The following is a 20,705-nucleotide window of genomic DNA, read 5'->3' as shown; positions in this document are numbered from 1 at the left end:
TGTGCGCCTTCTCTGTGCCCGAGCGTGCCATGCCGGGGAGCGCGCCTTGGGGGTGGGGAAGGCAGTCCCCCAGCCCCCCTCCTGCTGGGGGCCGGCCCAGTCTGGGTGAGCCACCTGGAGGCTTGAGTCCCCGCACCCGCTGCCCCCAGATTGGGAGGGACAGAGGGGTGCACATTCGTGTGCCAGCAGGTGGACAGAGTAAGATGGACAAGACGTAAAACGTAGTCAATTTTATTCTCCTTAAACCACAAAATAGAGTCTTTGGTTGTACAAACATCACTAGTTACAGTCTCGCCAGGAGGTCCCGGCTGGGGAGGGGGCAGTTAGTCAATGGCCAGAACTCCTCAGGGGACCTCTTTAAAATGCTACCGGCCGGGTTAAAAGACTCGGGGCGAGGGTGGTGTTGGCGCTGGCAGGGCCCCCACCCCAAGTCGGGGGAGGCACCCCACCCCTCTAGGAGGGTACTGGGCCCAGGCCCCGGCGCCCTGGCCGCACAGCCCGGCGGCTGCTGCACAAGGCCACCTCCTCGGGACCCGCGGAGCCTGGAGAGGGCCTGCCCAGAAGCACCATGGCCACCTCTCCATCCTCCTCTGGCAGACCTGCAGGCGGGGGCAGGGAGCGAGTGAGCCGGTGGGCCTGGCACCCTGGAGCATGGCGGGGGGCTGGGGGGCCGCGGGCCTGCCAACTCACCGGGGCTTGGAGGTGGTTCCAAGGACCTCAGCTCCTCAGTGAAATCTGGGGACTGCGAGGGGGAAAGGGGCTGGTCAGGGCCTACCCAGACCTGCCTGAAGCCCCCCCAGGAGCCTGGGTGGGTCCCTGCGGAGCCCTGGCTGGGGGGGGGGGGGCGGGGGCACGGGCGGTTGGGGGACAGGGAGGGTACAGAGCAGGGGACAGGCTGGGAGACAGGCTCAGCAGAAAGCGGCAGGAGCCCGTCAGGGCGTCCTGCAGAAGGGCCGGAGGACCCGGTACCTGCATGTCATAGACAGGTCTGGAAGAGGGGAGGGCGGCAAACACCCTGTAGTCAAACTTCCTCCCAGACAAGGCCTTGAAAGGACAGCGTGAGGAGAGAGGCAGAGAGCGTAAGAAGAAGAGAGGGTGGGAGCCTGGATCCCTGCCCCACCAGGGGAGGAAGGCAGGGGAGGGCGGCAGCTGCTGGTTCCTCACCAATCGTCCTGGGGAGGTGCCGGTCTGGGGGCCGAGGTCTGGAGGGACAAGAAGGGGGCGTCGGGAGAGGTCCGCACCGCAGGCTGGGACCTCGCCTCCCGCTCAACGCACAGACCTTCCAAGGGGGTGGGTGACGGGGTGGGCGCGGGCGAGGGGGCCTCGGCCAGGCGCTCCAGGGGCCCCCGCTTGCTTCGGCCCTCCTGGGACTTGCTGAGGACCATCTGTGCGCGGAGGGCGTCCTGCTCCAGAGACTTCATCCTGTGGGCGGGCGGACAGCGGGCAGCGAAGGGCGGGGCAGGCAGCGGGCGGGGGCGGGCGCAGGCAGCGGAGAGTGGGGCGGGGCGGGGCCTCACCTGGCCGCCCTCCACAGCGCCCGCTTCTCCGCCTCCAGGGCGCGGCGCTCAGCTGGGGACAGGGCCCGCTCTGGGGCCGGCAGCTCGGGGCTCTGCACGCGAAGCCGCTCCTGATGGCGCCGCTCGGCCTTGGCCGTCCGCACTGGGGCCCCGCCTCCCTGCGGTGGGGGAGACGCGGGGCCGAGCCTGGGCCGGGCGACAGGACAGAAGGGCCGGGTGGAGGGACGCTGGGCACGGGCGGAGGGGCGCTCAGGGCAAGGACTGGGGCGGCCCTCCCCCGCCTCACCCTTCAGCCGCGGGGCCCTGGCCGGCCCAGGGTGGCTCCTCCTCAGGCTCCTCGTCCTCGGGAGCATCAGCTTCTGGGTGCACCGTGTCAGCCGCTGCCTCGCGCAGCATCTGTGCCCTCTTCTGCTGTAGCTTGCGGGCTAGGGGAGCGGAGGGTCAGGCCGCGAGCTGGTGTCCCCCCTCCCCCCGCCACCCGCCATGGCCGCCTGCTCACCCTCCTCCTCCTGCATCTTCCGCAGGTCGTCAGCGCCCACCAGCGACACGCGCTTAGGGGGGCCCTCGGCCTGGGGCACCCGCATCTCCAGCTCGAAGTATTTCTGCCGCTCGCGGAAGGACAGCTGCTCCGGCGAGGCCGTGGGCCCAGGCATGGGGGGCTGGGGGAAGCGCTCCCTGAGACCCGGCCCCTCGGGTGTCACACCTTCACAGTCGCACGCAGCGGGGCACCTGAGGGCTGCCCACCACCTACCTGGGCAGGGGTGTCCAGAGGTGGGTGTAGGCCGGGCACAGCCGCGAATGTCCTATAGGCTTGCTTCACGTTGGCCGGCAGCTCAGCAGGGGAGGGCGGGGACGGGGGCTGGGGACGGGCGCAGTGAGCTGAGCAGGGACAGCTGTCCCTGCAGCACCGCCCACCCCACCACCAGCTGTCCTTGCTGACTGCCCCCATCCCTGCCCCGTGGATCAGGGCACTCACAGGCTGGGGACCACCTCTGCCCCTGGGGGCCAGGGAGCCCCTTGGCCAGGCCTGAGCCAGTGGCTGGATCACCCCAGGCTTTATCTGCAAAGGGGTTCAGGTGGGGGGTGTGAGGGACGGGGTGGGGCAGAGAGACAGCGCCAAGGTGGGCAGCTGGGTGCCCAGGAGGTGAGGCCAACACTTACCCATCTGCTGCCCGTTAGGAAGGGGCAGAGGCTGGGCAGTGGGCTCCAAGCTGGCACCGCAGCATCTGTCCCAGCCCTGCCCCCAGGCCTGGCCCTCCCCAAGCAGCGGAACCAGGGAGCCTCTCTGCAGGCAGGTGGGGGCTCGGGGCAGGGTGGAGGGGCCTCCGGGGACTCCCAGACATGAAGAGAGATGGGGGCAAAACAACCAGGCACTGGGGAAGGCCGGCCTGACCCCCAGCCCCCCTCTGCCCAGGAGGCCAAAGGGAGCTCTCCAGCCCGTGATACCAGCCAGCTGGGCCAGGAAGGGGTCTGCAGGCCATCCCTCTGTGGGATGGCAGCTGGGGGAGGGGTGTGCCCTGGCACCCCTCCCAGAAGGAGCGGACTCTGCACACAGCACCCCTCTGCAGTCCCCCTGCCGTGTGTACTCACCTGCTGGTGGCCAGGGGAGCAGGGGACCTCAGCCATCTCTCCACTTCCAGGCAGGGCTGGGGGCCCCTTAGGAGGAGGTGGGGGGGGGTGACTGCCTCAGTAGCACAAAGGCTAGTCCTCAACTCCCTGACCTGAGCAGCCCCGAGACATCTGAGACTGATGGGCTGGGCTTCCCCTGGGTGGGGTGGCCACCCTCCCCGTGAGCCTCAGAGGCCCGTCAGCCAGGGAGGCCCGCCCCCTGCGAGCCACCTCCAGCTGTGCCTCTTTCTGACGGGGGACACTGGGCCCCCTCCCCTCCTGAGGGCTTCCTGCTCTTGCCTGTGTTGGGCTGAGCACAAAACCCCTGAGCAGGCTCACTCAGCCCCCAGCCAGCACAGTTCCCTACCAGCCCTGCGGGGTCTCCCAGCAGCAGCTGGTACTGGGCAGCCCGCCCTCCAGGCAAGGGCTGAGAACCACAGGCCTGCGCCCAGGGCCCTGCCCCCACCGCAGTGCAGGCCCGCCTCCCAGCCTGCTCCCCTATGACGGCTCCTCCGGTGGCCCCTGGGCCCACAGCCCTCTGCTCTGCCTCCAGTCTGCCTCTGGGGGGTGGCGGGGGGCAGGTGGCAGCGGGTGCATCACGGTTGGGCTCAGGGGTGGAGGAAGACAGACACATGCCAGGCTGGGGGTGGCGCTCCAGCTCGGGCACCCTGGCCAGTCCCTGCCCCGCACGAGGGCCCTTTGAGGCCCTCAGCCCTCTCCCCGGGGGGGCAGAATGCTGGCAGAGCTCTGTCCTGCAAGGCCTCAGGTGAAGGGAAGGAGGTAAGACGGGGGTAGGACTGACAGACAAGTGGGCAGAGGCCGGGACAGGGGTGTGACGACCAGGGACTGACCCTCTGCATGCTGCCGGTGCCAGGGGTGGCAGCTGGGACTTGGCAGGCTGGTTTCAGGCTCTCTGGGCTCCAACCCTGGGGGTAAAGTGGACACAGGGTTGCCAGGGCCGTGCTTGCCAGAGTGCGGGATGGGCAGCCAGGCCCGGGGATGCTGGGCTGTGGGGAGGAGCCCGCCATGCGGGTTGGGAGGGCCTGGGCACTCACCGTGGCCTCCGGGCCCCACAGTGGGATCTGTCCGGGCAGCTCCTTCTCCTGTGAGCAGAGGAGACAGTGGTCGGGGCCGATGGCCTTAGGCTCCCAGCCCAGGGGCTGCGGGCGGCTCTGACCTTGGCGGGGCCCTCAGGGCTCAGCTCCCGGTCGATGGAGGAGATGCTTTCCAGGCTGTTCCGACGGCCAAGGCCAGCAGCGAAGGGGTTGGCGATGACGCCTGGGGACACCTGCAGGGGAGGGGCGGAGTGACCACACTTGAGACAACCTCTGGGGTGGGCTCTGCTCGCTCAGGACTCCATGCTACCATCGCATCTGTGCCCAGGGCACCCACAGGTCACGTCTGCACACCACGCTCCAGAGGACATGGCAATGCGGGGCACTGGGTGAGAGAGGGCGGCCGTGGACACGCACCCTGGGAGCACAGAGCCGACAAGGTGGTGGGGGCAGTGAGGAGCCCTGCAGCGCAGAGGGGCTGCGGCCAAAGTCCAGCGGAAGGAGGCCGACAGATTCCTGACATTGGAAAAGGTCCTTTAAAGGAGGAAGACTTGACTGTGGTGTTGACCAGAGTGATGATGATGGCAGACCTGAACACGCACTTCTCCAGCGTAAGCGACGATCAGGACGTGAAAGGTGCCCGCTCACAGGCACAACCCAGCCCCCGAGCAGTCCTGAGACCCTAGCAGCCAGGCACTCCCGGTGCCCACATCCCAGCTCCTAAATAGCCCTGTCCACTAAGGGAACCAGTGCTCCTTGGAGAAAGAAGGTGTGGGAAAGTGAGGTGACCCCAGACTTCCTGCTGTGCTAGAAAGGAGGCTGCCTGAGGGAGGTGGGCCAGGGCCCCACCTGGGCCCTGGCCAGAGCCCTCCAACAGGGCCTCGGGCCAGCCAGAAGCCCTCTCGTCAGCTCCGTCTGGATGGCTGGAGCACCAGATATCAACAGCAGCAGTGACAACTCTCATCACGAGATAAAAGGGGAAATCTGCGCTAAGGAAGGCGCCGCCCAGTGCCTGTGGAAGGAGCGGTGGGAAGGGCGCGAGACTGCCCTGGGGCTGATGAGGGCCTCCTCCCCAAGCACCCGCACAGCGCCTGTCAGTTCCCGGGGGAAAGTGTCAGCTGGCGGGGCGACCCAGAGACACCCCCATGCAGGCAGCACCACCCGTGGGTCTGGTGGGAGGCCCTCCGACAGTGTGAGCTCTGTGATAAGTCTGCCAAAATGCAGCCATTGCAGCTCGTCCTGAGGAGGCACTGGACAGAGCCCAGTGAGCGCCATCCGTGCCATGATGGCCTGCGCTCACCTGAAGCTCCAGGTCAGGCTGGGAGACAACCAGATGCCCACATGCCTTGTGGCTCTAAAGGTCGCCTTGGACCGTTGGTGGGAGGCATGCAGGGCCTCTGAGTGAGAGGTCCTGACTACTTACTGTCCTTGACACTTTTCTTCAACTCTAAAATTGTCAATACTTTATCTACTTGCTTGTATCTTTCAAAACAGAAATAACAGCAGGAGAAACCACACTAATGCAGATGCTGGCCTGAGGGGCACCGAGAGGGGATTCAGACTCCTGGAGGGGCTGTATTCACAGCTGGCAAAGGTTTAACGTGAGCAGCTGGTCTGTCCTCCCAGCCGCGCTGCTCACCTGCAGGGTCTTCGCTCCTGGACTGGAGACTGACCTCGCGACGCAGCAGTGAGCACACCATATCCCACCCCCCAGATCGCAGGGAAGCTCCCAGGAAACTCCACTTTTAAAGTCATCTTTAAGAACTGAAAATGAGTTCTGGGCTTCCCTAGTGGCCCAGTGGTTAAGAATTCACCTATCAATGCAGGGGACATAGGCTCGATCCTGTGCCAGGAAGATCCCACATGCCGCAGAGCAGCTAAGCCCATGAACCACCAACTACTGAATCCAGGGTCTAGGGTCTGTGCTTCCCAACAAGAGAAGCCACCTCAGTGAGAAGTCAGTGCACAGCAACAAGACCAGCGCAGCCAAAAATAAAACTTAAACAAAGATAAGCCTAACTATATGACAAGCTGGCAGTAGAACAATACGGAGAATTATTTCCAAGTGACGTAACATAGTATTTTGACTATACCTCTTAAGTGGATAAATCCTAAGGACATAAAGAAATGTTAAAATGCTATTAATGGTCTTATTACTAGTAATAACATTGATATGGCTTTTTGAAATCAATAATTATGATATTAATTTAATAAAATGACTTTTAAGGTGAGAAAAAGAGACACAAATATAAAGTCAAAAGAATCAAAGCCTCCTGTCCTTAAGCATGGGTTGAAAGTAACCACCTCACAGATTTCTTCCCCTAGAAGCCTGTGTGCTGGGGAGGCCCAAGGAGCACGGCCTCCAGGACCAGCAGTGATGGCCTGAACCCCACACCAGGGCTGGGGCAGGAGACACAGGGATGCCTGGGTGCACCATCAAGCCGGTATGTCACTGGCTTGTCACCACGGTGCCCACGTGGGCACCCTGCCTCACAAGGACGGCAAAGACCAAAAAGCAGTCACCCTGGGGGTTTCCAGGGCAGCCACTTGTTATTTAAAAATCAACGAATGAAAGGAAAGAATCAGAGTGTTTACCACACATCTCCTATAAAAAATCTTATTTTAGGATAAAAAATAGCTGATAAAGTTTCGTCTTTACAGAAAGGTCATTAGAATGACTGAAAGCACTAGATGAGGAAGGAGTAACTGAGGCAGTCTTCCTTCGGTCAGTAATCAAGGAAACATAGAAAAGAAAGGCAGTCTTGATCAAAATCCAAAAGGTGGTTTTTCTGAGAAGGCTGCTAAAATATACAAAACTTTGGTGAGTGTGATGGGGAGGAAGAGATGGCAGAAATCAGATCAAGACGGTGACAGGACCACAGAAGTGGAGGGGAGGAGACAGAATGTTCTGGACTTTGCACCAAACATGTTGAGCACCAGTCAGCAAGCTCTTGGAAGTGCACAGCGGCCCCTGCAGCGCTGCCCCCAGCTGGCCACCAGGCCCGCCCGCTGGGGCGGGGCCCTGGGGGCAGCGGCCGGCACAGAGCACAGACAGGCAGGTCCTGATGCCAGCCCGCCGCCTGCCGTGCAGAGGTTGGGGAGGAGGCCAGGGCACAGCTGATGTGAAGATGGGCTGGCAGAACCCAAAGTTTGGAGAGATGGCTGTGAACCCTCATTCCTACAGAGGTTGAACGGGTCACCACAGAGGAAGCAGGTGGGCTGAGGTTAAGAGAAATGGGGCTGGGTAGATGACTGGTGTCCTGACAGATACATGTCACCCCTTTTTCTTTCAAGCTGCAAGCTAGCTGGAGGAAACCTATGGGCTGCACCTCCTCGTACTTGGCACAGGGCTGTAAAAGCCACCAATAAAAGGACTCCAGAAAACTCAGCACTCCTTTCAGAGAAAATTCTTACAGGTTATAAATGGAAACAGCCCTCCAAGTTTAAAAGAATGTTATATAAACTACCACCTCTAAGTCGGCACAAGGCAAGGTCACTGTCCACCATCACCAGGTTCCCAGGGGGACAGAGGAGCCTGACCTCCCAGGAAAAGGGGACCCGCAGCCACCACCTGGGCCTCAGGGTTTCCTCCTGGAGATGCAACAAAGTCACTGATGAGAATCAACAAGAAAGCAAGAGCAACCTAGGAATGTGCCTGGAGAAACATTACTCACAGTTACAGAGCTCAAAGTTAACCCCTAGGTCCCAACCAACTTATAGAATTGGCAGGTCCATTTGGAAAAGAAAACACATGAAAACGAACTAAAAGTTGTCAAAAGGAGAAAAAAGAGTGTGTGATTTCACCAGTTAGGTCTCCTGAAACACACTCTAAAGTGGCCACACCGATGTCAGCAGCATCGGCTCAAGAACATGGCCAGCTCCTGGGGCCACGGGATGCGGATGCAACCCACAAGGAAGTCAGACCTATCCCGATCAGTGGGAAAGTGATGGACGGTTCAGTGCATTCCACAAGGGATGGAAGATCCACTTGCTTAAGAAGCAATTGCAGTGGGTTGTAGTGCTCTGTTTTCTAAAAAATAGCTTTGACAATCTTGCCCCAGAGAGGGTTTTCATAATCAATCCAGACATTATGAAGAAGGTTAGAAGATGTCACTCACAGTCTCAACGTTTCTATAACCCCAGAGAGGCCATTGTGAAGGAGCAAAAGACAAAACCCACTCATGCCCTACGCAACAAAAAACAGAAGCTTACAACGCAAAAGACGAACTGTGAGATACATGAGTCACACGTCAAAGGACGCCAGGTCCATGGAGACAAGCGGGTACCACCTGAGGCTGGGCGGGGGTGGGGCAAGCCTGCGGCCTCGGGCCCAACACCCCTTCATCCAGGGTGCTGTCCTGCAGAAACCCCCCCAAAAGCATCAAGACGGGCTCTGAGCACTCTGGTTGGAAACACAGCACAGACAAAGCAACCCAGGGAGAGGTGGCCAGACAGTCAGAAGAGCCCAGGGAGGCCTCCGTAAAGCGGGGGAGACACCTGTTCTGCTCTTTGCCCTGGCGTGTATTTGCTCTCTTTGTGCTGAAACCTTAAAAATAAGTACATGTACTGACCGAAACATGTAAGGTCAAACTTTAAATGAGAGAGCAGAAGACACAGCCTTCTTTGGAAAACCTGAGCAGGTTCCTCACCAGAAACGACAGGTTAGGGTTCCTGCAGGCACACAGGGATGAGGGCACAGAGGCCAACACAGGGGGCCCCAGAACCCAGGGAGTGGGGTCCCAGTCCAGTGCTCAGGCAGGAGAAACAAGGACAAACGCACCATCCTTCAAAGTTCAGGAGACAACACACAGAAGAAGGGGGGCCCCGCCTCGGCAGTGCAGGGACAGGGGCAGTAGGCTGCTGTCCCAGAGACCCACTGCAGCCCCATCCCCAGCAAGGAGGCCCTCAGGGAGCTGGCAGCTGCCGCAGGGAACGAGCCCCCGGAGGCGGGGAGGGTGCTGCAGGAGAAGCGGCCCCCCTCGGCGGACGCCGGGAGCCTGGGGGCAGCGGCAGCACAAGACAGCAGGGCCGCCTGAGAGGGCACGGCCCGGCTGGTGCAGGACACAGGTCGGGCTGGACACCAGGCCTCTGCAGCCCAGTCCCGGGCCTGGCAGCCGACACTTCCTCCAGAGGCTGCGACGGAGAACTGGTGGGTCCCCACAGGCCCGCCCAGGCGACTGCGTGGGGACATGGGTCCGGGCCCTGAGCTCCCTAAGGGGCTTGTTAGAAATAGAAAGCAGGCCGGGGCCAGGCCAGCGTGGCAGGCCCCGGGGGTCTGTAGGTGGGCTGTGTCCTGCTCTGGGCCGTCCTGCCCTGGCCTGGCGGCCCCAGGGCCAAACGCTGCTCGCCTGGTTCAACCTTTTCTTTGAAAACGCAACCAGGTCTTCTGTACACACGCTCTGTCCCATCAGGGCCGCGAGCAAGGCCGAGACGAGGGCCTGGCACCCGCAGCGCACGGCTCCCCCAGGTCTGACTCGCAACGGCCAAGCGCATCCCGGCCCCGGCGGACCAGGAGCCTCCCGGCCACACTGGGGCGGGACGCAGCCCCTGTGGCTGAGTGCCAGCCAGGGAACACTGACCTCGGGGGCGGCAGTGCTGGTGTCGAAGCCATCGCAGACCAGCACAGTCAGGGTGTCGCCCACGCTGCGCAGCAGTTGCACGGCCTCGCCGTGTGTCAGGCCCAGTAGGCTCTGCTGGTTCACCTCCAGCAGCCGCAGCCCCACCCGCAGACGGCCGTCTCGCCCAGCTGCTCCCGTGGGGCTCACCTGTGGGGAGACCACTGTGCTCAGGACCAGCCCCGGAGCTGGGCCCCTCCCCGCCCAAGAAGCCCACAGGGCGGGCAGGTGAGCAGGAGCTCACCTTGGAGATGAAAATACCCTCATCAGTGGGGTCGCAGGGGTTTCCGGCGTGGCCCTTGGCGCCCCCACGGATGCTGATGCCCAGCCTCTCCCCGGGGGCCTTCTGGATGCAGAGTTCCCGCATGCCCGGGGGCGGCGGGTCCCTCCGCACGAGCAGTACCAGCTCCAGGCAGGGCCGGAGCAGGGCGCTGACCGCTTCCTGGTGCGTGGCCTCCCGCACATCCTGCCCATTCACTGCCAGGATGCGGTCCCCGACCCGCAGGCCGCTGCGTGCAGCCAGGCCCCGCGGGAGCACCTGTGAGGGGAGGGCCGTGTGCAGTGGGCAGGGGGCTGGGCCACCCTGCACCCTGAGACACCCGCAGGGCCTGCTCTACCTTAGAAATGAACACGCCAGGCTCCTGGACACCGAATGGGTGGCTGGAGTGGTCGGAGCCCCCAACGATGCTGAGCCCCAAGGGGCCCCCCGCTCTGGGCAGACAGATCTCCTGGGAACATGGAGGAACAGGAAGCGTGGCTGGAACAAGCTGAACATTAGAGGGAGCCTTCCCAAGACCAGCGGGCGTGTGAGATCAGGGAGCTCCACCACAGGGAGGCCCTGTGAGGGTGCAGAGAAGACTGCAGGGGGAGGAAGCCCCTACAGAATGATGCCCTGTGTCCTGGAGCCTGAGAGGACAGGGCATAGGCCCTTGTTCTCCCACCAGTGGGGCCAACACCCCACACCTAGAGCTGTGCGGCTGTGGAGAAGGGGGCTGGCTGGTGGGCAGGGTCAGGGCTGTGGTCTCACCTCCACTGGGTACGGCCCCTCCAGGGCAGCGGCCAGCAAACCAGGGGACAGCCTCAGAGGCCCAGGCTCCCCTGGGGCAGCAGTGGGGGGTGGGGAGGAGTGGGGCGGAGGGCTCGGGGCGAGGGGCCCCCCAGCCTCCCGCTCCAGTAACAGGGCGATGGTGGGCGAGGCGGCGGTCAGCAGGGAGACGGCATGGTCGTGCCTGGCCTCGGTCATGTCCACCCCGTTGATCTGCAAGAGTGCAGCCAGTCAGAAGGCCCCAGGGAGAGGGGTGCATGGGTGCTGGGCAGGCCCACCGCCACACTCACAGAAAGGACGCGGTCGCCGACCTGCAGGGTGCCTGCCCGGTGGGCGGCGCCCCCCTCAGCGATGCGGGAGATGAAGATGCCCTGCAGCGGGAGATGGCTAGTGGGTATCTGCAGGCTGGCCAGGCTTGCCCCCTGCCCCGCTCTGCCCCCTGGCCCAGCCTCACCCCGTCGCCGGCCCGGTAGGGCGTGGAGCCTTTCCCGCCTGCGATGCTGAAGCCCAGCCCCTTCTCGCTGCGCACGAGGCAGGCCACGTGGCGCTGGCGGGGGGGCCTGGGGGGCTCGGGCGGGAGCAGGGGAAGGCGCAGGCTGCCCCCTCGCCGCTCCCGCGGGCTGTAGTCGTCCTCGGGCCGCAGGGCCGTGATGGTGACCGCGTTCTCAGGCTCCACCATGCGCTCCCGCCACAGCCGCATGTGGACAGTGGCACCCGCCCCACGCAGCGCCTCCACGGCCTGCTGGTGCTCCGCGTCCTGCAGGGCCACGCCGTTCACCTGCCACATGGTACTCGTCAGCGCACCCTCCACAGGTGGGCCAGCCAAGCGGGCACAAGCCACAGCGTGCCAGGGCCTGCTACCCTCCTCCCTGTGGGTACCAGCTACTTATCTGGGCAATGCAGGCCTAGGAGGCCCACTGTCGAGGAAGCAGGTGACGCCCCTACTAGTCCACAGCGCACAGTCCTGGCACCCCCACCCCACACACCTGCTCCTTATCTGAGCAGTCTGGGGAGGATGCTGGGTGTTCTGCATGTCTGACCCTGCCCCAGGCTCTCTGAGCTGCTGGGACACAGCAGCCCCTCTGTTGAGTGAGTGCAGGGTCACTTCCTCCTGCCCTGGTCCCCCAGGGAAGGGCACACGGCCCTCTGACCCCCCTTACACCTAAGACCACAGGCACATGGCCTCCAACGTCCAACGCTCCCTGACATGGCCAGAGCCCCATCCCACAGGCCTCCTGCCCAGACGCAAGTTTCTGCCTTGGGCTGACCTCCGGTCTACCCAGAGCTCTAGCTTATGAGCTCCATGCCTCATAGGGGTCCCAAGCTTGGGGCTCTCAGGAGGAGCTGGGTGCCCCCTTCCTGGAAGGGAGGCAGCCCAGCACCAAAAGTGGGACTGAGAGGTCCCAAGGGTGTGCACTTTACACAGTGGCTGGGGGGCTCACCTCAAGGAGCTTGTCACCTACTCGGACCCCAGCCCGAGCCGCAGGGCCCTCCTCAGACACCCGGGAAATGAAAATGCCCTGCAGGACAGAGACAGTCCAAGAATGTTAGTGGATGCCTGGAGGGGCCTCCATCCTGCCCTTCCGGAGAGGGGCCCCCAGCAGCTGTGCGAGGCCCAGAAGCCCCCCCAGTCAGGGCTGCAAAGACACCCCAGGGTGCAGGAAAGGCAGAAGTGGGCCTGCAGTGGTCAGACAGCCTGGGTGTGGGCTGCTGTGAGGTCCTGGGCATCAGGGAGTGAGGGTGCAGGTTAGTTCCAGGAAGTTCAAGCCGCACACAGTGCAAGAGGCGCCGGTGAAAGGGGGGTGAGGCTGAAGGAGACGGCGGGCAGACCGGTGGCCCTGATCGTCCTCTATGACCCTGCCCCCCCGCAACCCCGGCCTCCAGGGCCTCATGTGCTGGAAGAGCAGGGACCCCGCGGGCAGCACAGGGTGGGGGCAGCTCCTCACCTCGTCATCCCCCTTATAGGGCGTGGAGCCCTTTCCACCCGCAATGCTGATGCCCAGGCCCCCCGTCTGCCGCACAATGGTGAGCGTCAGCTGCAAACAGAACAGATGTGCCGTGTCCAGGGAGGGCTGAGGGGCCGGGGCCTGGTCCCCTCTGGCCACCAGCCACCTCTCCCAGGGCCAGCTAGGGCCACAGAGGAGCTGAGGAGGTGGGGTTGCCGGGCTCCAGGGAGCGCAGCCAGAGGGAGCGCTGACCTGTGGCTGACAGGGGCCTTGCAGAGCCAGAGTGATGCAGGAGAGGGGGCGCACCCTGCACCTCCTCCAAGATTGGCCACCCCTGCCTGGAGGCCGGTGCCCTGTGGGTCTAGCAGGAGCCCCAGGCCCTGGCTCTGAGTTTGGGGAGGAGGCCTGAGCAGCAGTGGGAAAGAGACGGAGAGCCCGCAGCCCGAGAGCAAGGCCCGCAAAGCCCGGGGCAAGAGTGCAGTGGCAAGCGGGTACAGACCTCTTCCTCCTCAATGCGAGCGGGCTCTATCAGCAGGTTATTGGCCTGGTCAAACGACACCCCCTGTTAGGACAGGACCAGCAAGGACATGCAGGTCAGCTGCCGCCCGGCCCCGCCACCTTGTTGCCCGGCCCCGCCACGAGCAAGAGAGAGAGAGAGAAGACCACACCAAGCTCCCACAGACTGAACGCCCTTCCTGCCTGGGTCTAGTGCTGCCCCCAGGCAGGGGGTCCCCTCCGGTCTGGAGGCCTGGCTGCTGCTGCCGACCTGCCAAATGGGCAGGCTGGGCTAGTGCCAGGTGGGCCTAGGCCTGGCTGTGCCAGCTCTGACCGCCCGGGCCCTCTCAGCCGCCACAGCACTAGGCTGTCTGTGCTCAGCGCAGAACCACAGACATGTCAGACGTGGGGCTGCTGCGGGGCGCGGCATCCCATGGAGAAGACAGGGACCCATGAGAGCCAGCCCTCCAGAGGAGCCCAGGTAGAGAGGGGTACTGCCAGGGGCTTGGGATGGGGCTACAGGGCCAGCATGGAGCTCGCAACTGAGTCAGCACCCAGCCCACAGAAGAGAGTGAGAAGCTGGGGACAGGCACCTCCCGTGCCAGTTGCCTTGAGTCGCCTGGGACCCACACCGGTGTGGACCAGGGGGCCAGGCCAGCCGGGTTCGGGCTGGTGTGTGGGGCCAGACCCACCTTGACAGAGGGTGCAGAGGCGGCCGCCTTCTCCTCCGCCGCCACTGCCGCCGCCCCCTCCTCTTCCTCCTCAGCCTCGCCTTCCTCCTCTTCCTCTGCTCTCGGAGCCCAGGACATGTGGGGGCCGTTGTGCCAGCCCCCATCCCCCACCGGGCCCTCACTGTCTGGCGGTGTCCCCTGCAGGAGGGCCACCACGGCCTCAGGCTGGGGCAGCTTGGAGATCTTGAAGTGCTTCTTGTAGTGGGGCGTGTCTTTGCGGATGAGCCTCTGTCTGCCCCCTGGCAGGGGCCAGGGCGCCTCTGGCTGGCCCTCCTCACTCTCGCCATCCTCCCTGGGCAGGAGCAGCGTGTCCTCCGCGAAGCGCACGGTGGGCTGTGAGAGCTGAGCGTGAGGACTAGGCTGGCCCACCCCCGAGCGCAGGGCTAAGGTAGCAGACAGGCGCTGAGAGGGTCCGCTGCTCAAAGAACAGGGACAAGTGACGAGCCAGCAAGGGGCACAGAGCAGTCAGCGGGAAGAGCAGGCTTGGGGGCTTGGAGGCTCTGCCCACCATGTTCTCAGCAGCCCCATGGCAGGGCCCCAGCAGGACCGCGAGGAAGGTCCTGGTGTCTGGGAACGTTCCAGAGGGGAACGTGCTGTAGTGACGGGCATGGGAGGGCAGGGCACAGGCTGGAGCCGGCCTTGAGGTACAGACCCTCCTCCCCAAGCCCTCGCCCCGGCCTGGGGCAGCCTGACTCCTGCTGGGCCCCACACAGCTAAGAGTGCAACTGGGGGCCCACCTGAAAGAACTATCTGGTCCTGCCTGCACACCTGCTTGGAAAGGAGGAGGGGTGGGAGCTGGCAGGCCCGCCCCTGAGTAAGCGGCCCCCAAGGCCAGTCTCACCTCCTCGTAGGTCTCCTCCATGACCTCCTCCTGGGTGGCTGGCATGGGTTCCTGCTGGCTCAGCCCCTCCTCCTCAGCCAGCGGGCCCTCAGGCTCACCCTGGGAGGCTGTGCCGGCAGACAAGTGCGAGTCTGCACTCAGGCCAGACTCAATGCTCAGCCTCTTCTCCTGTGGCAGGGGAAGGCAATGGGTTGGGCTGCCCCTGGAGGATCCCACACTGCAGGAGGCACCCCAGGGCTCCCTGCTGCCTGACCACAGAGCCTCAGGAGTTTCCCCTCCTAGCTGCCCCCATCCTGCAGGGAGTCTGTGCTCATCCTCTGGGGTGCCTGCTGTCCCACCCCTAGGGAAGCCGCACTTCCAGCTCCAACAGCTGCAGATACACAAAACCACTCTTCTGTGGTTTGAACCCTCAAGGCTCATTCCAAAAAAATTCACAAGGGCAGAGGCTGATGAGTCCCCCGAGCGAACGCAAGTTCGAGGATGGGCAGGCGCCCAGACCAGCATGAGCACGCCTCCGGACCAGCGAGGGCAGCTTCCCGTGGGTGGCTGTGCATTGCAGACACAGGTCCCGCCACGTGTCCCCAGGCACCAGCCACCCTGCTATACCCAGGGGCCCTGAGCGAGCGGAGCTGGGCCTGCCTGACTCTGAGCAGCCCCCCTCTCGGAAGCTGACTGCGTGGGTACCCTTGAGACGTGCCAGCCCACAGGCCCATTTCTCCAGCCGCTCCTGGCTCCTCACAGGCAGCTGCCCCACGTCCATGCCAAATGGCTCGTGTCTGCCCAGCGGCCCTGGGTGGAGGTGGCCTGCTCTGCGGAAGGCACATGCACTTGGCCCTGAGCTTCCCAACCAGCACCACAGCCTGGCTCCTCTCCCGGTGGGTTCCCCATGCCCATGCCGGCCGGGAGCCCTGCACCCAGCCCAGGTCTCCCGCGGGAAGTCCTGTAAGGTGGGCAGCTATCCCTCCCGTGGCCTGCGGGTCCCCACAAGCACCTCCTCGGAGGGTGAGGGTGGCACAGGGTCAGGCCTGCAGGAGGTGACTTCGCTCCGGCGCTCCACACCCCTCTTCATCACCTTGAGCTCGCTGGGGTGTGGCGTAGCCCGACGCTGCAGACCCTGCAGTGGGCACAGGGGTGAGGGGCAGGTGGGGCAGGGGTCAGGCGGGGGCAGGGAGGCGGGAGCCTCCGGGGACCCCACCCCGCCATACCCGTTTCTCAGCAGCGGCTTCCTCCGGGTCGTCGTCACCCACGGGGGCCTCCAGGAACTGGATGACGCTGACACGGCTGAGCGGGGCGTCACCCCAGCTTTCCGAAGGGCTGCTCCGCAGCCCAGGGTCCTCTGTGGAAGCGTCTGTCAGGGGGAACCCCGCCCTGCCCCAGGCCCCGCCCCGCCCCAGGCCCCACCCCCAGCGACCTACCAAGGCTGGGCAGCGGCTGCTGAGGCAGCAGGTAGCAGGTGAGCACCTTCTCGCCTGTCTGGGCGTCATCCTCGGTCTGGAACCGAAGCATGGGCTGTGCCTGGTTCTCTGCTAGCCACAAGGCCTTCAGGTTGAGGTGCGTGAGTGCGAATGGCAGACTCTGCAGCCTGGGGGTGGGGGCAAACTCTCAGCCTGGGGGTGGGGGCAAGGTCAGCTCTGGGAGAGCCAGGCCCCGTGCCGCTGGATGGGGGCAGCACTCACCGGTTGCCCGCCACATCCAGCACGTGTAGCTCAGCTGTGTGGGCAAGCTCTGGTGGCAGGACGGCCAGGCGGTTGTCCCTCAAAGAGAGGACGCTGAGTGCCACGCAGCCCCCAATCTCAGGTGGCAGTACCTCTAGGTGGTTCCGGTCCACGTTGAGGTTGGTCAGCTTGGTCAGTTTCCCCAAGGAGTGGGGCAGGGCCTGGCCGGTAGGAGTGAGGATCAGAGACCAGCAGGAGCCCGAAGGTGCAGTCTCTGCCCTTGCTCTGGCCCAGACGAAGCAGATGTTTGGCTCCCACCACTCTGCACGCCTCCAGGTGTTCCCCCATCCTCCCTGCCTCCCACACTAACTCTGAAACCGGCCCCACCGTCAGCAGGTTCTCTGTGAGGATCAGCTCCGACAGGTTCTCACAGTCCCCGATGGCTTCTGTCACCTCGCACAGGCGATTCTGGTCCACCTTCAAGATGGACAACTGCTTCAGCTGACCTGGCGTTGGGAAGATGCAGCAACAGGCTCAGTAGGGCTGGGAGCATGGACACTCACGAGACTGAAGCAGCTTGCGCTGGGGCAAGGACTCCTGCCTCCTGCACTGTGAGACTGCTGAGACCTCAGCCTCCCTCCAGATGCGCGCTTACTGCCCCACCCTACTACCAACCTGAGCACGCCTAGCGGCTCCCAGGTCCTCATCGTGCCCTCACGAGCTCACCACCCGCACTCGCCACTGTGTACTGCCTTAGCTCCCCAGGTGCGAGCACAAGTTGTGCCACTGTGGCTCAATGCATCCCCTCCTCAGGGACAGGTCCCAGAACCCAGCAGAGCCAGGGATCCTTGCCCCAGGACCCCGCTTGGCCCAGGTTCACACTAGCCACGCCCCTCCCAGCACTGACCAATGCCGTCGGGAAGCCGCTGCAGCAGATTCTGGGAGAGCAGCAGGTCAGTGAGCAGCACCAGCCCCCCGAGCTCTGCAGGCAGCTCCTCCAGCCGGTTCTCAGACACGTCCAGGCACACCAGGCGCCGGAGATTCCCGAGCTCCTGGGGGTGGGTGCAGAGGGTCAGGGGGAGGGACAGGCCCAAGGCGGGGTGGCAGCCACACCCTCACTCACCGGGGGCAGGGCAGATAGCTGGTTCCGGTCCAGCCACAGCTCCCTCAGGTTGGGCAGGGCCCCCAGGGTGTCAGGCTGCAAGAAGAAGTGGGGACAGGGTGGTGTCCAAGGCTCACTCGCCCAGCCTGGCCCCGCCTCACCCACGACAGCCCCACCCTCTCCACACCAGCACTTCCAGATCGTTGCCTCCCAAATCCAGCTGTTCCAGCTTGACCAGGAAAGACAGGGACCTGCAGAGGAAACAGAACAAGGTCTGTTGTGGCCACATGGCCCATGGTCCCTGGGGCCAGCTGCTGACAGGGGCAAGCCCACTCACGCAGGCAGGGACTTGAGCAGATTCTCCCGGAGCTCCAGGGTCACCAGGTTGGCAAGGCTGAAGAAGACCAGGACAGAGTATGAGAGAAGGCAGGATGGTGGGGGAGCAGTGCAGGAACAGGGCTCGGCTGAGCCCCCCGCCCCGCAGGAAGGCACTCACTTGCCCACGTCCCCAGGCAGCGCCTGCAGGGACACGTCATTTAGCGCCAGGTGAGCCAGACTGCGTAGCTGAGTGAAGCCTTCGGGGAGCCTAAGGAGAGAAGAGGGTCCTCAGATGCCCAGGCTGGGGCTGCAGAACCCCCACATCCCATGCCCAGCCCTGCTGTGGCCACCACCCACCTGGACAAGGGATTCCCACTGAAGTCAGCAATCTCCAGAGCTTTGCAGAACTTGATGCTCTCAGGAATCTCAGGGATGTCTGTGAGGAGAAAGGGGTCACCACGGAGAGATGCCCACAGCCTCCAGGAGCTCAAAGCCCTTCCTGCCACCCTCAGATGCCACCCCATGCCTGCCCCAGCTCCATACCGTTCCGGGACACATCCAACTCCACCAGCTGCATGAAGTTGGCCACCTCCGGAGGCAACCGCTGGATCTCGTTGTCACTCAGGCCCAGCTTGCGCAGGTTCAGTAGCCTAAAGAAGGGCTGTGGGTAGGGGGTAGGGTCAGGGTGACAGGCCCTGTAGCGAGGGCCCCTCCCTGCTCCAGGCCACACAGGAACCCTGGGTCCTGTCCCGTCACCCTGGTCTGCAGTAAGAAAAGCAACGAGACAAAAACACATACACACAGCTTCTTGAGCTTCTGACTCCTTGACTTTTGATACCTGGTCCCTGTGTGTTACCTCAAAGACACCCCACACACACACACAGCCAGCTGACCCCCCTCAAGCGCTCGGGTCTTAGTCGTCACGGAGAAGTCACTTCCTCTCTGCCCGACGCGTCCCTGTTCCTGCCCTTCGTTTTCCCTCAGAGCTCTGCCTACCACCCGAATCACCTCTGCCACCCACCCCACCGCTGGGCCCGCCAAAGCCTGCGGTAGTTTCTGCTACTGCGCCCCAGCAACCAGCCTAGCCTGAGACGCCGACAAGAATTTGGAAAATACCAAAAAAAATATAGCGAAAACAGCAGGGGCCACAGATCTGTGTGAGGAGCCTTGGTCCAAGTTCTGGAATGAAGCCACACCCTCTGTGGCATGCAGCCCCCAGGCACTGGGCCACTTAGCACCCCATCTCCAAAAAGGAAATCCTTTTGTGACCTGCTTCCTTTAACCTTCTCTCCCAAGTGGCCTTAGAAGGAAAGCAAGCTGACGGGAAGAAACAAGGCAGTAAGAAGTAGACGGAACACAGACTTGTCAGGGACAGGCACCGTAAGAAGGCCCCCTCTGACCCCCCACCCCAGCACCCTGCAGGAAGAGAGCAGTCAGGACAGAGGCTGGGCTCCCCCTCCAGAGCAGTCCAGCAAGTTCGCATCCATTAGCCAGGCCGGTTAACCTTCCACCCCGATCTACCTCAAGCCCATCCACCTTCCCCCGAGGCTTTCCATCTGTAGTTCCTCCTCTAGGCTGTGACCATCCCCACCCCCAGGCAGGCACCTGATGACCGATGCCACCTGGTGCCAGCGCCGGCTTTGGGTGAGGAGGGTGGGGCTGGCCAGGGTGGGGCTCTGGCCAGTAAGAACTAGCAGGGCCGGCTGGACACTGCGGTGTCCCGCACAGGCCAGCGCCGGCTGAGGGTTCGGAGGAGCGGACGGTCTCATCCAGACTGACTCTGACGACCTGGAACAAGGGCTGGGCCGGCGGCCACTTACCTTGGGCAGCTCGCGCAGCTGGTTGGCGTCGAGGAGCAGCTCCTCCAAGCTGCGGCTGTACCGGTAGATCTCCTCGGGCACGGCCTGCAGCGAGCAGTGCCGCTTGTCTACCGACTCCACGTGCCGGTTGCAGCGCCAGAGCGGGATGCACTTGAGCATGGTGCGGGCGGGCGCGGGATCCGGCGGCGGGCGGGGGGCGGGGCTCGGCCCGCATGAGCGCCGGGCCGGGAGAGAGGTAGGGGCGGCCCGGGGCGGCGGCGGCGGCGGCGGCGGCGCGCTGGGCCGGGCCCGCGCTCGGAACGCTCGGACCGCGGCGGCCTGGGTAGGGGGCGCGGCCCGGCCGGCGCTCAGACTCTCAGGACGCGGCAGCGGCCCGGCATCCCGCCTGGCCCACTTGACCGGTCCGTCCGCTCGCCCGCCGCCTGTGCCGCAGTCGGAACCACCACCGCTGCCCGCCGGACTGCCCCGCCGACAACCGCCGGTCGCCGCGCAGCCCGCCGGGAAGCCGAGGCCCGCCCTCGCCGCCCCGAACTGCAACCCCCACAAGGCCCTGCGGTGCCGGTGCCTCCGAGGACCCGTAGCGGCCCCGCGCACAGCCTGTCGGGAAGCTCGACTTGCCCCTGGCGCAAGGAATGGTGGGAGCTGAAGTCCACTCAAAGCCTGCGCTCCCCACCGCCAGCGCCCTAACCAGCGGCTCGATTTCCTGCCTTCCCTCCAGCACCGCCCTGCACCCCCCAACCCCCACCCAGTCCCCGTCTCACGACCCCGAGATCCCGCCCGCCGCCCCTCCCACCGGAACGTGGCTCCCCGAGGGTAGGGCGCCAGGCCGAAGCTGTGTTCGTATTTGCCTGGTGGACTGCACGTGTCCCAGGACCTCGGAGACTCTGAGCCAGCCTTCTTGCAGCACTACCTGAGCACGTGACGATAGAGCCCCGCACAGCAGGAAGGGTACCCCCA

The 20,705-nt window shown here is 64.0% G+C and overlaps 1 protein-coding gene and 1 long non-coding RNA gene across 13 annotated transcripts; one reads left to right on the top strand and one right to left on the bottom strand.

Moving 5' to 3' along the window:
- Positions 1–215: 215 nt before the first annotated feature.
- Positions 216–20,250, bottom strand: SCRIB (scribble planar cell polarity protein). Of its 12 annotated transcripts, none has more exons than XM_070464304.1 (38): positions 19,749–20,250; positions 18,472–18,589; positions 18,286–18,364; positions 18,107–18,196; positions 17,948–18,004; positions 17,798–17,861; positions 17,632–17,706; positions 17,416–17,560; positions 16,896–17,014; positions 16,530–16,729; positions 16,269–16,435; positions 16,059–16,189; positions 15,845–15,958; positions 14,854–15,021; positions 13,974–14,354; positions 13,286–13,348; positions 12,787–12,876; positions 12,283–12,360; positions 11,295–11,618; positions 11,131–11,211; positions 10,823–11,053; positions 10,413–10,523; positions 10,040–10,333; positions 9,760–9,945; positions 4,303–4,413; positions 4,181–4,228; positions 3,977–4,051; positions 3,108–3,173; positions 2,494–2,577; positions 2,269–2,376; positions 2,017–2,176; positions 1,804–1,942; positions 1,518–1,703; positions 1,280–1,422; positions 1,165–1,202; positions 970–1,044; positions 691–742; positions 216–599 (listed from the first exon to the last, which is right to left on the bottom strand). In XM_070464304.1, the coding sequence occupies exons 1-38, from the start codon at positions 19,905–19,907 to the stop codon at positions 454–456; spliced, it is 4,956 nt and encodes a 1,651-aa protein (XP_070320405.1). In that variant the 5' UTR covers positions 19,908–20,250; the 3' UTR covers positions 216–453. The 12 variants fall into 12 exon arrangements, with proteins under 12 accessions (XP_070320405.1, XP_070320403.1, XP_070320404.1 ...); XM_070464302.1 differs by having other exon boundaries at positions 15,845–15,967; positions 19,749–20,249; XM_070464303.1 differs by having other exon boundaries at positions 13,974–14,345; positions 15,845–15,967; positions 19,749–20,249.
- LOC139034091 (uncharacterized) lies at positions 4,409–6,321 on the top strand. The gene is made up of 2 exons (XR_011486548.1): positions 4,409–4,816; positions 5,675–6,321. It is a non-coding gene; the product is annotated as an uncharacterized lncRNA (long non-coding RNA).
- Positions 20,251–20,705: the final 455 nt, after the last annotated feature.

The sequence above is a fragment of the Odocoileus virginianus genome, unplaced genomic scaffold (genome assembly GCF_023699985.2).
Source record: "Odocoileus virginianus isolate 20LAN1187 ecotype Illinois unplaced genomic scaffold, Ovbor_1.2 Unplaced_Contig_23, whole genome shotgun sequence".
In the NCBI taxonomy this organism is placed as follows: Eukaryota; Metazoa; Chordata; class Mammalia; order Artiodactyla; family Cervidae; genus Odocoileus; species Odocoileus virginianus.
Note: the sequence above shows the minus strand (reverse complement) of the source record. Positions and strands in the feature narration are given on the sequence as shown.

Excerpts from the sequence above, each read along its gene's own strand:
- SCRIB (XM_070464302.1), bottom strand. The coding sequence starts at position 19,907 with ATGCTCAAGTGCATCCCGCTCTGGCGCTGCAACCGGCACGTGGAGTCG. Across the intron at positions 14,355-14,853 it reads TGGAGGAGACCTACGAGGAG|CTCTCACAGCCCACCGTGCG; the intron begins GTGAGACTGGCC and ends CCTCACGCTCAG. Across the intron at positions 4,414-9,759 it reads CCAGCACTGCCGCCCCCGAG|GTGTCCCCAGGCGTCATCGC; the intron begins GTCAGTGTTCCC and ends CCTCCCCTGCAG.